This window comes from Rhinoderma darwinii, chromosome 4 (assembly GCF_050947455.1).
Source record: "Rhinoderma darwinii isolate aRhiDar2 chromosome 4, aRhiDar2.hap1, whole genome shotgun sequence".
In the NCBI taxonomy this organism is placed as follows: domain Eukaryota; kingdom Metazoa; phylum Chordata; class Amphibia; order Anura; family Rhinodermatidae; genus Rhinoderma; species Rhinoderma darwinii.
Genome location: NC_134690.1, coordinates 73,261,115 through 73,276,272, shown reverse-complemented (window position 1 = coordinate 73,276,272; position 15,158 = coordinate 73,261,115). Strand labels below are relative to the sequence as shown.

Sequence of the window (15,158 nt, the reverse complement as noted above, 5' to 3'; positions counted from 1 at the left end):
GACTGCGTCCTGGCAAACCACTATCCGTGCATAAATAGTCCGGCACTATAGGAGGTGAATTGAAAAAAACATTAGATTGGCCAGTAGTAGATTGGCCACTAGTTGATTAACCACTAGTATTGGGTATCCTAGAAGATAGGCATAGATGGAACCCCAATATCAGTAAATCAGTTTTCATTGCTGCAGGATATTTCACCTGATCTTATAGTAAATCATTTACTGGATCTAGAGCTGCAGTAAATTACAAAAGTAACATATTTTCCTAATATTACATCTCTGCTCTTTTATTCCATCATATTATTTTACTGTCACTAACTTCTACCTTTTACTGGCAGCCTCACAAATAACGGCATTGAAGATGACATTTAGACAGAAGTAGAACAGCGATTAACCAGAAATTGTGGAATGTGTTATTATTTTATATAGCCTTAATAAATTACTTATAAGTCGTCCTGCCTTAAATAAGCAATCTCATATTGTTTTCTAATGTGCATGCAACTGCAATGAGGCCCTGTAGGACAATACAACCTTTAATTGCATTTTATTGATATATGTTTTGTGTTATGTTTATTACTATTTCCCAAAAATTTTATTGTCTGTGTTTATGTTCGGCTCAGAATCAGAGTCTGGTTTGGACGCGTATAAGTGACTCAGACTTTCATGGATGTCCAATATCACCATGTACACAGGACAAAGAATTATGTACCACAGAGGCAGCCCAGTGGCTACCATTAAACAGTGGAAAAAAGGGCTCCGACTCAAGTTGTCCTCATGGGTGGTATAGCCACTCTCCAGACCTTGTGGCATTAGGAAACAGTAGGGAAACTCGCACAAAGTCCTGTTGCTTTTCTATCCTATCAAATCGAGTAGGGAATAGAGCACTGAACGTTCTTGTCCTGCCAGTTCAAGCAGGGGAGCCCACTTTGATTTTTCTATAGGGCCTAATTTTCCTATATATGTCCCTGATAATGCATTTAATCTTTGGTCTTCTTTCAGTCACGTGTCTAATATCAATTAGGCACATACTGTAGGAACATATAGATTCTGTATGAACCTATATGATAATGACCCATTGCATTAACTTGAGTGGTGTTGTGAAGTGATGCCCAACTGGGGACACAGGATCCACATGCTGCCCTTATATGTCTGCAGTGCTTCCTAGGACCCAAGAGAAGGCAGACAAACTCTGTCTCACAACTAGAAAGCAGGGGTACCATGGCTGTCACTGTTATAAGGGGACTCTATTATTTGAACAATTTAGCAAAAAGACCCCTCTGCTGCATAAAATGTGCCATAAATAGCACATGGTAGATAGGGGGTCCCATTACAGATTCTGCATTGGGGCCCAGGAACTCCATGTTACACCTCCATTGTTCAGTGCATGTTCATTTTTGTCTACTGCCCTCTGTTCGATTGAAGAGCCACATTAGGTGCCCCTGTAACATTGCATGCTGTCTATTACTGATCTAGAAACTCTCTAATGCACTTGGGAAGGGAAAATGCATGCCCACTTTACTCACTAAATAGGAAAACTTTGGGAAAAATTTAAATGGAAAAGGACAGGGACATTATTTGACAGTAAACTTAACTGTAGCAACTAGTGTCAGGCAGCTGCTGCAAAGGGAAATAAGATCATGTGGTTCATCAAAACGGGCATAGATGCACATGACAAGCGCCAGTTTATACCACTTTATAAATTACTAGTCAGACCTGACTTGGAATATTGTGTAGAGTTTTGGGCATCAGTGCACAGAAAAAAATACATAGTAATGCTTGAGTGTTTTCAAAGGCAGGAAACAAATAGAATCGGTGGACTACACTAGCCAGAAAGATCATCAAAATTAGGGTTATTTAGTTTTAAAAAAATACGGATGAGGGTTGACATATAACTATGTTTAAATATACTGTATGAAATGTCAATACATAGATCGCTCATGATCTATGCATACCCGGAACTGTAACTTTAACAAGGGGGACATCCTCTATACCAAGAGGAAAGAAGGTTTGCACGCACACACACGCACGCACACACGCACGCACGCACACACACACACACACACACACACACACACACACACACACACACACATTCTTTACTGTAAGAGCAGTGAGATTCACTGAAATATTTCAAAAGAGACCTGGATGCCTTTCTTGAGGGTAATAATATTATAATTATTATGTACAAGATTACTAGAGATGGGTCACTGCTCCAGGGATTTTGTTCTCAACTTTTTTCATATTGGATATGGGAAGGATTTTTTTTCCCCAAGATAAGGAAAATTGGCTCCTGCCTCTCAAGGGTTTTTGCTTTCCTCTAGATCAACATTGCAGAATAATAGGCTGAACTGGATGGACTTTTTGTCAGCTTTACATGCTGTGTTATTATATAATATTTGCAATACTACAATTCCAGCTCTACCCTGACTTTGCTCATATAAAGTGAAGGGTAGCACTATTCCTGTCTGCATTGAGGACTGTGCTGCTGATGGTCTACCCCACACTGTATTACTTTTTCCATGTAGCAATATCTTTGTGAAGGTTGTACGAGAAGATAGATGGCTGCAAATGTCTACTTTAATGCATTTCCAGCAAATGTAGCTACAGTAAGAGTGATCACCCTGTGTCCTTGCATAGGGAGCTGGGCTGATTGCAGAGCTGTGAGCTGCGGATACCTTGATGGGGTTAAGTGTTGAGTGGTTCTGTGTTTCTGATTGGGATAAGGGAGCGAAGCCGCATTCCCCATCTCCTCTGTGTCAGGATATGAGTCTCCTTCAGGTAACCAGGGGAAAGGAAATTAATAGAAGCTGGAGGAATAACCACTTTTTCAAGCAATTTCCTTTTGAAGATATGGTCTCGCTAATCTTTATTGAAGCCCTTTAACCTGTCACTCACCGCTTCTTTCTGGATATTAGTTGATGATGAGGAGAAAATGATTGCAGGGTCAGGAGTGACGAATGCTTTTGGTCTTCTTTTTTTTTTTTTTCTTCATTTCTCCCAGAGTTAAAAAAACTAAATACTTATTAAAGGATTTGATTATGATCATAAAGACTTGGCTGAAGAAATTATTGATATTACTTTACAATGGTGTGTGATTATGATACACTGAAACATCATGAATTTGGCTTCAGCTTTTAAAAAAATAAAACACTCTTTGTTGTTTAAAGGGCCACCAGCGACAAGCTCTTCTGACGTAATTTAGACTCTCGCCTATCTTCTGAATGAAGGGGTTCCAGAACAGGGTCAATTTCTAGACTCCCTTGGTACTGATTTGGTTTTGTAGATGTTTGACCATTGAAGTCATTGGGTTGTCATTGGTGGCCCGTCTAGGTTACGGAAATGTGTGATGACTAATGCCAAAGAGGTCCAGACGATATTCAATATACGGTTAGGATCCCAGCTCCTGGACCCCTCGTCGTCTGACTTGCCTAAATGAGACAAGTGCAATTTGAGAGATGTCTTAATGGAATTTTTAGGGTAAATAGAATTAAATACCAGACGTTTGTTCAGTCTTATTTAGGGACAGGTACACTTTGAAACAATTTTTTTGTCTAAACTATTTATCTCATACCCCGGTTTTATAACACCTGTGTCCTTCCCACACTGTCTATCTACTGCTACCAGGGTAAAATCTTTAGATATTCTGCATTAATGATATTTGTTTCAGTTTAACAATCACAATTAATTCCTTACTCTGAAGGCCACTCATGACCAAATGCTGCACGAAGGTCAACTGCCAAAGACAAGCACATGTTGTGTATATTAAAGCCCAGCTTGTGCCACCTGACCCTGTACATGTGTCATTTACTTCGGTTGCACTTTTAAAGAGGCTCTGTCACCAGATTTTGCAGCCCCTATCTGCTATTGCAGCAGATCGGCGCTGCAATGTAGATTACAGTAACATTTTTATTTTTAAAAAACTAGCATTTTTGGCCAAGTTATGACGATTTTCGTATTTATGCAAATGAGGCTTGCAAAAGTACAACTGGGCGTGTTGAAAAGTAAAAGTACAACTGGGCGTGTATTATGTGCGTACATCGGGGCGTGTTTACTACTTTTACTAGCTGGGCGTTGTGTATAGAAGTATCATCCACTTCTCTTCAGAACGCCCAGCTTCTGGCAGTGCAGACACAGCCATGTTCTCCAGAGATCACGCTGTGACGTCACTCACAGGTCCTGCATCGTGTCAGACGAGCGAGGACACATCGGCACCAGAGGCTACAGATGATTCTGCAGCAGCATCGGCGTTTGCAAGGTAAGTCGATGTAGCTACTTACCTGCAAATGCTGATGCTGCTGCAGAATCAACTGTAGCCTCTGGTGCCGACACGATGCAGGACCTGTGAGTGACGTCACAGATCTGCACTGCCAGAAGCTGGGCGTTCTGAAGAGAAGTGGATGACACTTCTATACACAACGCCCAGCTAGTAAAAGTAGTAAACACACCCCGATGTACGCACATAATACACACCCAGTTGGACTTTTACTTTTCAACACACCCAGTTGTACTTTTGCAAGCCTCATTTGCATAAATACGAAAATGGTCATAACTTGGCCAAAAATGCTCGTTTTTTAAAAATAAAAACGTTACTGTAATCTACATTGCAGCGCCGATCTGCTGCAATAGCAGATAGGGGCTGCAAAATCTGGTGACAGAGCCTCTTTAAGAACTATGAATGAGTCAAAATGATGAGTTACTTGATCATTCTTTCTGATGTGTCTCAGTGCTTTGCCTCAGGTTCAGTTCTGGTGAGGGCTCCATCTACATGAACCATGAATGTTGTCCTTGTCTTTGAATGGGTCCTCTTGGTTTCCTCATTAATACAAAATATTTGGGTTGCTTCCTTTGAAGAAAATTTTACTTTTATTCTTATGATTTTCTTAAAGGGTAACTAAACTTTTAAAAAACTTTTGACACATCATAGTGACATGTTAGAAGTTTTGGTCGGTTGGGGTCCAAACACGAAGACCTCCACCGATCGCTAACACAAAGCAGTAGTAGCACTCGGGTCAGTGCTGTGCAACTTTGTCTCTGATCGGCTTTCCTGGGAAAACTGAGAGTTCGGTGTACGGGCTCCTAGACTTTCTATTGAGCCCATAAACCGCTCTGAGGAAAGCCTATCACCCGAGCGCTTTTGCTGATTGTTTTAGCGATTGGTGGGGGTCTAAGTGCTTGGAACCCCATCGATCAAAACTTCTGACATTCCACTATGATGTGTCAAAAGTTTTTTTTAAAGTTTAGTTACACTTTACCTTAGTCTGCAAACTTCTAGTGGACAGAGAAGAATTTGATCTTATAAGTCACCTTTAGGAGATTAGCTTGAGCACTGGATTTGATAGGATGATACATCATGATAACAAATTAGAAGACAAAATACTATCAAAACCAAAAATGTTATGTATCATAGATATCAAACACAGTCTAATAAAATATAATGTATCCAAGACTTACAATCCACATGTACCTACATCCCACCAAACCAATGATAGTGATGAAGCCTGATAAAGGCTACTATACTACTACTACTACTACTACTACAGCTACTACTACTACTACTACTACTACTACTACTACTACTACTACTGCTGCTACTACTACTACCACTACCACTACTACTACTACTACAGCTACTACTACTACTACTACTACTACTACTACTACTACTACTACTACTACTACTACTACTACTACTGCTACTACTACTACCACTACCACTACTACTACTACTACTACTACTACTACAGCTACTACTACTACTACAGCTACTACTACTACTATTACTACTGCTACTACTACTACTACTACTACTACTACTACTACTACTACTACTACTACTACTACTACTACTACTACCACTACCACTACTACTACTACTACTACTACTACTACTATTACTACTACTACTACTACTACTACTGCTACTACAGCATATATGCTTTCACACCGCTATGCCAAAGAGTTACCATAAAATAATCTAAAACATATTCTGACGGTTCCTTTAAATTATTAGGACACAGAAGGTACATGTACATGCCAGTAAGCAATGTAAGGGTTACAACACAAGTCTGCTTTGTGCATTGAAAGACATATTTACTAAGCAGTATTAAGTCGCAGTACATGTTTAAGTGTTGACACAGCCAGTAGATTGGAAATCAATAGAAACACAAGCAAACATATCTCTGACTCAGTCTGCCAGATGCACCTGCTTTTTTTCAGAATCTGACATTGAATGGAGACAGTAGTCAGTCTGACTGGTTATCGGCGTTCAGACACAACAGTCTGATTTTCACTGACCTTCAGGTTGTCATCTAGACATGGACAGACATGAAAAATGTCTCATGTCCCCTGCCATGTACTTACGTTTTCTTGGGTGATTATACTATATACCCTTAGTAAAATAAATTAATGCAATGCTTTATTTGATCTTTTTCTTCTAGCTTGTCCTGCTGGCATGTTTAAAGCAAATCAAGGCTTAGGAATATGTGCCCCATGTCCTGCGAACAGTCGTTCTACTGCCGAATCCTCTCCAATCTGTGTGTGCCGCAACGGGTATTATAGGGCAGATACTGATCCACCAGAGGCGATGTGCACCAGTAAGTATTATGAATATTCTTTATCATAAACCTCCTCCGTGTGTTGCTGTATATCGAATTTCCCTGTCCTGCCTTGATCCTTTTTTGGGGTCAAATGCTAAAAATATTAGGCTTCTTTAAAAAAAAAAAAAATATATATATATATATATATATATATATATATATCAATAAATGATACATTATGATACATTACTATGTAGTCTAAAATGGGGACTGTTTTTATAATAAAGTTTAGTTTAGTTTAGTGCCGATTCCATGACTAAAACATATATTTTTTAAGCTGTCCGCATCTATTCTACCTAGATGTTGTCCTAGCAGGGACGTAGCTTTAGCTTTGGGGTGCATTAAAGGGGTTGTTCACTACAAGACAACTGATGACCTATCCACTGGATAGGTGATCAGTACATGATCTGTGGGGGTCCGACACCCGATTAGCGGCACCGATTAGCTGCTCCGGCTGCCTCCAGACACCAGACGTCCATGCCGGAAGCACATGGCTCCGGCCATGGAATAGCGGCCAAGCTCCAGTACTGCAAATGAATAGGAGCAGAGGTGTAGTTCGGCAGCACGGCCGCTATGCAATGTATGGAGCCAGCTGCTTCTAGCTCTGTACGTTGTATAATGTGCCATTACATCCGGTGCCCGCAGGCCACCGGAGCAGCTGATCAGTCCGGAATTCAGGCGTCGGATCAGTACCGAGGATTTACTGATCACCTATCTGGTGGATAGGACATCAGTTGTCCAGAAGTCGACATCCCCTATTAGGGTCCCAAAGGCCCTCTGCCACATAAGAAGACACCAGTAATTTTAATGGCACATAGAAGTTGGGGTGCCTTGTTACAGATTTTGCACTAGGGTCCAGTAGTTTCAAGTTGCAACTGTGTGTTCTAGCATGCTTTTAAGTCCTGCTGTGTATAAGCAATGATCCCTAATAAAAAAAAAAAGTTTATTTCTTTATTAAAAGTCACTGTTTTGTGCATTGGTTTGGCTAAAAGGGAATGTCCACCTTTTAACACTGTATTATTTTTAACATTCTATGCATACTAGAGGGGTTTGCAAGTGAGAAGAAATTGATGGCCTATCCTCAGGATAGACCATCAACATCTGATCAGTGGGATTTCAACTCTCGGCACATCTGCCGATCATCTTTTTGTAAAGTGCTGTGGTGCTCATGCGAGCGCTGCTTCCCCTTCATTCCTTCTTCTACTCCGTACTGTGAATCGTCAACACACTTGCATGGGGGAAGGCTGCAATACTGTGAACCGATGCTACAAGTGTGTCAGCGATTCACAGTAAGAAGCAGGTAAGGAATGAAGGAAAAGCAGCACTGCAGCCTCTTCAAAACAGCTGATTGTCGGGGGTGCCAAGAGTGGGACCCCTACCGATCAGATATTGATTGCCTATCCTAAGCATTGGCCATCAATTTCTTCTTGCTGAAGAAGCCCCTTTAATTCTTGTTATATTATTTTTTATTTTATTTTTCTAAATATCCTGCATAGACACAGAAATAGGTGATACAATTCTGTCTGCCTGCACCTTACTGCATACCGTTTTATTATGTATAAATTATTCTCCCATGCTCCCTCTAGTGGTGGCTGCAGGCAGCAAGAATTTTATCGTTTAAATTCATCTGCAGAAACCTATTTATAAAAACAGCAAAATAGTTTCCAAGGGTGGACGTTCACTTTAATTCACAAATTGAGAATAATAAATAACTTCAGATTCACTGATTTGCCAGTGCAATGTAATAAACTGATTGGGTCATCTCTAGTCATAAACCTTCTTGGGGTGGTTGCATCAGCGTTATGTCTAAATTATTAATAATGCTGCTGCTGCTTTTTCTACCGTATTTCTTTGGTTGCGTTCTTAATATCTGACTGTATATAAGGATGCATCATGCAGTAGTTTAGAGCTGCTGTATAATTTAGTTATGGCTTGTGTTATATGTGGGTAGTGGGGTGGTATAATACATTATGCCAGGCTGGTACTGTGTGCATGTTTCTGGTTTTGTCTCCAGTAGTTTGTATCAGCCTCATAGGCCAACTTCAGCTTTGTTGGTTTTATTTCTGACAATTTGGGGGAAAAAAAAGCATGTTCCCTTGCAGATGTTAGGAGGACGGCTGGTGTTCCACAATGAAACACATTTATTATCTCGCTGGAAGCCCCTTCTGGCCTTGTCTCATAGCTCCGTAAGATTAGCAGGAAAATTAATTTACAAATTTGCCGCCGTACATAACACCAGAGCCATCTTTTCTTCTTCTGTCCCAAAAGGTTACACCACAGCTTTCATGTAATATTAATGGCATTATTATTACTTTGGGAGTTGAGCGAGCTCGTGGCAGGTTAACGCTAAAACCGCTGCAGAATTAAGTAGCTGTTTCTTAACAAAACCAGAGGCTTCGCTATCACAGGCTCAGGCCAGGTAATATGTTTCATTGTAGTATTTTGCAACAACATGAATGTAGGGAGGATTTACATGCAGCATTAGGAAACGTAAAGCAGCATCAAGTCTAAGATCATATCTGAAAATGGGAAACCACAAAAAAAAAAAGATCAATGCGACAGATTAAATCTTGATCTCTGAGCTTCCTAATTAATACCAAAAAGTTATAGTCTAGGAGTTTTCCTCGCTCTATATATGTATTTATTTATTTTCTGTTGGTTGTTGTATATATTGATGTGTCCTCCCTTACCTATTCTTGAATTTGGTTAAGGAATCCAATTTCTCATTAAACAAATTCAATACGATATCACGACACCCTTGACAGGCTGCAATCCACATCACAACCACTGGGTGGCCACACAGACACATAGAGCATAGACATCTCGTGATAGAGTATTGCGAAATCATGTTGTTTTTTTTCAAAGCTCACGCCATACATCTCAGAATATGTTGAGAAATGAGGAAAGGCAAGGAAGGACACATTTGCAGTGCAATCATATTCCACAGTGCTATACATAGAGATTATAACAATTCACATCAGTCCCTGTACCAAATGGGGCTCACAATGTAGATTTTCTAATCTGAAATACACACATATATACTAAGGACCCATGCACACGACCATAAAAAAATCTCTGTAATTGCGGAACGTAATACGTTCCGCAATTATGGACCCATTCAGTTCTATTGGCCGCAGACACCTTTCCGTATCGCTACGGATAGGTGTCCTATCTTTTGCGTTTTACGGGCCGTGCTCCCATACTTTGTATGGGAGAACTGGCCGAAAATGCGGGCTGTGATTACGGGCACGGCCGTGTGCATGAGGCCTAAGGTCAATTTCATAAGACGTAAGTTAACCTATCCATATGTTGGAAAGATGTGGCGTGCAGCAGCTTCAGGAAGGAGGCCTTTCCCCTATGTAAATCCCGGATAGCACTACTAGGGAGAGGTCTGTATTAGAATTTAGGACAGTAAATATTTATGTAGACAAGGTATTTTTACTATACTATTGGCTTGCCTGAAAAATGCATGAATATAGCTTGTAGACAGAGAATGATTAAATTCCCTCACATACTACTCACAGGTATATGAAGCACAGAAACGTTAGATCTCAGAAAAACCTGACTCCATCAGTGATCCAGCATGGATCGCTTATCTATAATTAATTTAAATGGCAATTGCTGAACTCCGTTATTGAGAAAATATTTGGAGAAATTGGTACCGCACATTAAAATTGTCTTCCATAAACTGCTAGGACTGAAAAGAACTGTTAAGTAGGCTAAATATTGCTGTTATTGTAACAGGTTATATCTTGAAGTGGGCAGCATATTTAGCCAGCATGGCAAGGATAGTTGCTTAAAATGACCTCAATCTCTATTTCAAAGTGATTACTTTAATGGAATACACACTAAAATACACTAGCACCACAAGATATATAAATCGTCAAAGCGACTGTAGACGGAGCGTGGGCAGCAGAATACTATAGTGGTTCACATTTCATGAAAGTTCTCTGCATGTCCGTATATAATGTTCTAGTACTATATAATGTGATTGTTAAAAAAAAGCCCCCCTTAGGCGTTATTCAGATAATATACATGAAGAGCTGCAGGAGTTTCAGATTACCCATGTTTACACTATTGCGCTGCCTGTAATTTTGAGTGTATTCACAGAGTACAGGCTACCATAAACAACAGTCTGCTAATAGGTTATTGTTAACACTATAAGATGGGTGTTTCTGCTAATATCTTATATACTTGGTACTATGTCATATACATATTTGATTGTACTAGAAGTACAGTACATGTTGAACGATTACTATTTACATGTTACAATTCAACCATATGACACAAACCAGCGTGATCATTTTTACATAAACTCTACTTTTATCTTTCATCAGTTTGATTATTGATACAAATGCTCTTAATTCAGGTATAAAGGAACATTAAAGGAGTTGTCTAGTTTAGACATCCCGTTTCCATAGATCCAATAAGGAAATACTGAGGGCGTTCCAGTGTTCAGAACCCTCATCTCTTGGCCAGAGTGCAGAATGGTTACAAAGAGTGTCCCTCACTCTGGAGGACCTGTTCTGTCCTGCATTACACAAACAACACATTGATATGAATGATCACTGTGTAATGCTTTATTTCCCCTGTAGTGGCGCTGCAGGAAAATTAAACACTTAGGCCCTGTTCACACAGTGTGTTTTGCAGGCAGAAAAAATCTGCCTCAAAATTCTTTCAGAATTTTTGATACAGATTTTAACCTGCCTGCACTTTATTGCTGCAGTTTTCGTGGCATTTTTCGGCCACAGCCATTGAGTGCCCTGGGCAAAAAACACTTTCTCTGCCTCCCGTTGATTTTAATGGGAGGTCAGACACGGAACCGTGGGAAAAAAGAGCATGCCTCCGCCTCCTGTTGAAATCAATGGGAGGCGGTATTGGGCATTTTTTGGCGCTTATTTCTATGCAGTTTCCGCATCATAATCAGCAGAAAAAAAACTCAGTGTGAACAGGGCCTAACTGTTAGGTCTCCCCACTGATTAAAGTTCATTGCTAGTGGTCCCAGTAGAGGGCTACATTGTGATCATTCTATTGTCAAGGGACCCTTCCAATACGTGGGGTTTGTCCAAAGGGGAGAACCCATATAATGGTTAACATCAGAAGGCTACAGAAATGATTGTATTGGCCTTCCTATGGATATGCCTTAAACGTCCAAGTTGGGAAAACTAGTCTTAGTAACTTTAGGTTACTAAGAATAAGAGATATCTGTAATGTCTTTGTGTTGTAACTGATTCCTGAAATGCTATAAATTAGGACACAGCGCACAATATGGCTGCTTCTGTTTTTAACAGAACTACATTAATGTATACCCTTCACTTACATGTCTATGGGCGTCATACGGTGTACATGATTAAAAATGTACTGGAGTTAAGTGGTTAAATGTTGTTATTCCTAGAAGAGGTGAAGGGTACAGGATCCCTTCATACTGGTAACTGCATTTATTAACATCATAAACAATACTTAATCAAAATTGTACACTTCGAAATATCACGCTCTCTACTTGACTTCCCAGAATCCTCAGCTCAGTGCTAATACTGCTCCCCTGGTGCTGAGTGATATTTAAATAGATCAATAAATCTTAAATTCAGTAAAAATCTTTATTTTTTACAATTTATGGTCAAACTATAAAATCTATATGTATACATAATTAGTATGGCCTATAACAAGTGCCGGTGGCAGATGTTCATCTCTATAGACAGCTGCAGATTTTGACTTTAATTGGAAACATTGAACTTAAAGAAAAACATGGATTTCACCGCAGCTTTTCATTAAAACCCAGGATAATTCGAGTCTCGAGATAGGTCAAATTGACCTTTTGTTTTTTAGTCTTAAGGTCAATCATGGTCCTAAATCCACTTTAACCTAGGGCAGAAATGGGCAGGAGGTCATAGATCTGTTCTGTCTGTAATAGACACGGATATCAACCTTACTCAAGAGGGGAAAAAAGATATGAAATGTTGACGTGCCCGGCCTCTCAAACGATGGGAGTGCGACTTCCTAGTGAATGGTAACTGTGGAAACGGATGCTAGAGTGGCTTACAAAGTGGTTGCCATAACGTGATTAAGTGACATGCTACTTAAATGGCTGCAACTGTTAACCCTTTTCAGCCTGCCAAATAAATCTATGTACTACTAGTGTATATAGTATAAAAAAAATGTCTTTACCTTGAGATATATATCACATGACGCAAGTGCTATACTTGTATAGGCCAATTCTGGAAACAATGGGCAACTGTAACTGAAGGTCTTTTACCCACGGCATTGGCTGTGTAGTGACGTGGAAGATAATTCTAAAGAATAATTTTTAGATTGTCATTCATTATAAAGATCTTGACATAAAAGAGGTTCTCTATGAATAATAATAAAATAACAGTACCTATCTGGTGCTCATCCTTCTACACATATTATTCATATACTGCTGGTATATGGCTATATAGAGCCATGAACATATACTGATTATAGAGCAACATAATAAACAAGACATGTTACAAATATTGATGTGTCCACATTAGTATTATTTATTTGTCGTCGTGTTCCCGTGGCTCTTTGATGACCAAAATAGCTCAACATGCTGCACCGTGTTTTCTGTTAAAAAAACATTAGTCAAGGAAATCCAACAGAATCCGTTAGAATCCATTGCAAAATAGATCTATTATATCCATCACGACCTCTCCTGACATGTCAATTTAGTAAATACTTATATTCCCCATGAAATAACAATTATGTGACATATTTTCTTAGAACTCTGCCTTGTGTGTTCCTCTGTTATTCCTCTTAGAAATGTATGAATAAATTAAAAACTGGGCGATACCATTCCCCTTGTTGAAGGGGTGTGACCCAACACAGTCTCACTCTGTCACCACTGATTAGACAGTATCAGTCTGCGTGAGAATACTCACCCAGCTGTCAATTTATTCATAATATTCCAGAAGGAATAACAGAGGAATGGCACAAAAGAGAAAAAAAATGATGCATGCATTTCTGCACTCTTGCAAGGGAAGGCACTGTACACATGTTGAATGGTAGGGGATGCAATAGGGATGTTGGCTGGGGAATTAGGTTTTATACAACACATGCCCTGAACCCTGATTTGTCAAGAACAGTCTAATTTAAAGGGTTTGTCCACTTTGAACATTACTTTTTTTGCTAGTAGAGTATAACAAGCCTTAGTGATATTACATCCCGCTGCTAGGATCCCGCGCGTTCAGTTGTAATCTGTCGGGGAATCCAGAAGCAAATGTTCAATTCACTTGTAGTACCACCACGGAGAAAATAAGCATTACCAAATTCCCATTGAAATAAATGGGCTATGCATGTACTCTATGTACTTGGTACCCAATCTTTGCTGTCTATTATTTCAGAATTTCCCATTTAGGGTATTTGAAAATGAGTTTCCTAAACCAGGCAATACACTTAATGATTATTATTCCATCAGGATCTAATAAGATGCTGTTATCCATTTAGTAAGCCTGTATATGACCTTTGAAATTCAGATTTAATTTACAAATCCATATCTATATTACGAATGTGTCATTGTATAATACGCTGTTATTACAGAAAACAGATGCTGCTAATTTTGTTACCCTTTAAACCCAAGTATTCCGATCCTGAATATTTTGATAATTTTTCCACTAGAAATTTTAGTAATTTGACGTAAACTTCTTTCTTTGTGGCCGGCACATTTCCACTTGTACCACGTTGCACCTCGGGGATGCAAGTACTACACATATTACATTAACTACCCTTAATAAAGTTCTGGACGACAGCGCTTCTTCAAAGAGAAAGGAGGGGGAATCACACTGTGGCTTCTAATTTTAGAAATAACAAGAGTTCACAAAGTCAGAAAGTATTTCTTTATGGAGTGGGTAGTAAATGCCTGGAATAGAATCCCAGTGGAAGGGTTTGATACAAGTAATATAAAATAATATAAAAGAGTGTCTGTGCCAGCAGGAACAAAAATATATTTGGATCCTTATCTTATTCTTCATTGTCTATAACACTTGAAAGTCAGTCATAAACAGTATCTTTTTTTAACTGTGTTAAACTATTTTTCAAATCCGTTCTTCTCTCGGGAAACTTCCGGCCATGGTTCTTTTTAGAAACCAGCTCAGAGAGGCATAGTTCGCCATCTACAACAATAAGGAAATCTGATCGGATATATCTGATCTTGAAGGATATGTTTAAGTTAGACATGACTATTTCCACATTTAAACTTTATTTTATAATTCTACAATATTACAGTATGTCCATATGTGAAAGTTTTAATTCATCCAGGTCATAGTGTATCTAGTAGTGCTAAGGCAAAGTCAACTGGAATTTTTTAAGAAAATCTCAAAGAGATTTACACTCCGCACAATGACGTTCTTTGGTTGGGGCTAAAACATGGTGTGAAAGGGTCAACACAAAATAGAGCAGCCATGAGGCCATTTTGAGTTCTGTAGTCCTTTGAAGAGCAGTAACGGACTAGGTGGAGTGCTGAGAGCACGACATTTTTTAGGAGGTTCAATGTTGAAAATGCTCTACTTGTAGAGGTTTGTCCCTCTTGAAGATTGTAATGTTTAACTT

At 39.3% G+C, this 15,158-nt stretch overlaps 1 protein-coding gene across 2 annotated transcripts in view; it reads left to right on the top strand.

Moving 5' to 3' along the window:
- EPHB1 (EPH receptor B1) overlaps positions 1 to 15,158 on the top strand; it is a 257,459-nt gene that overhangs the window by 191,837 nt on the left and 50,464 nt on the right. For both annotated transcript variants that reach the window (XM_075861192.1, XM_075861191.1), the window contains exon 4: positions 6,435 to 6,590. In XM_075861192.1, coding sequence (XP_075717307.1) covers positions 6,435 to 6,590 — 156 coding nt within the window. The remainder of the gene's footprint in view (positions 1 to 6,434; positions 6,591 to 15,158) is intronic.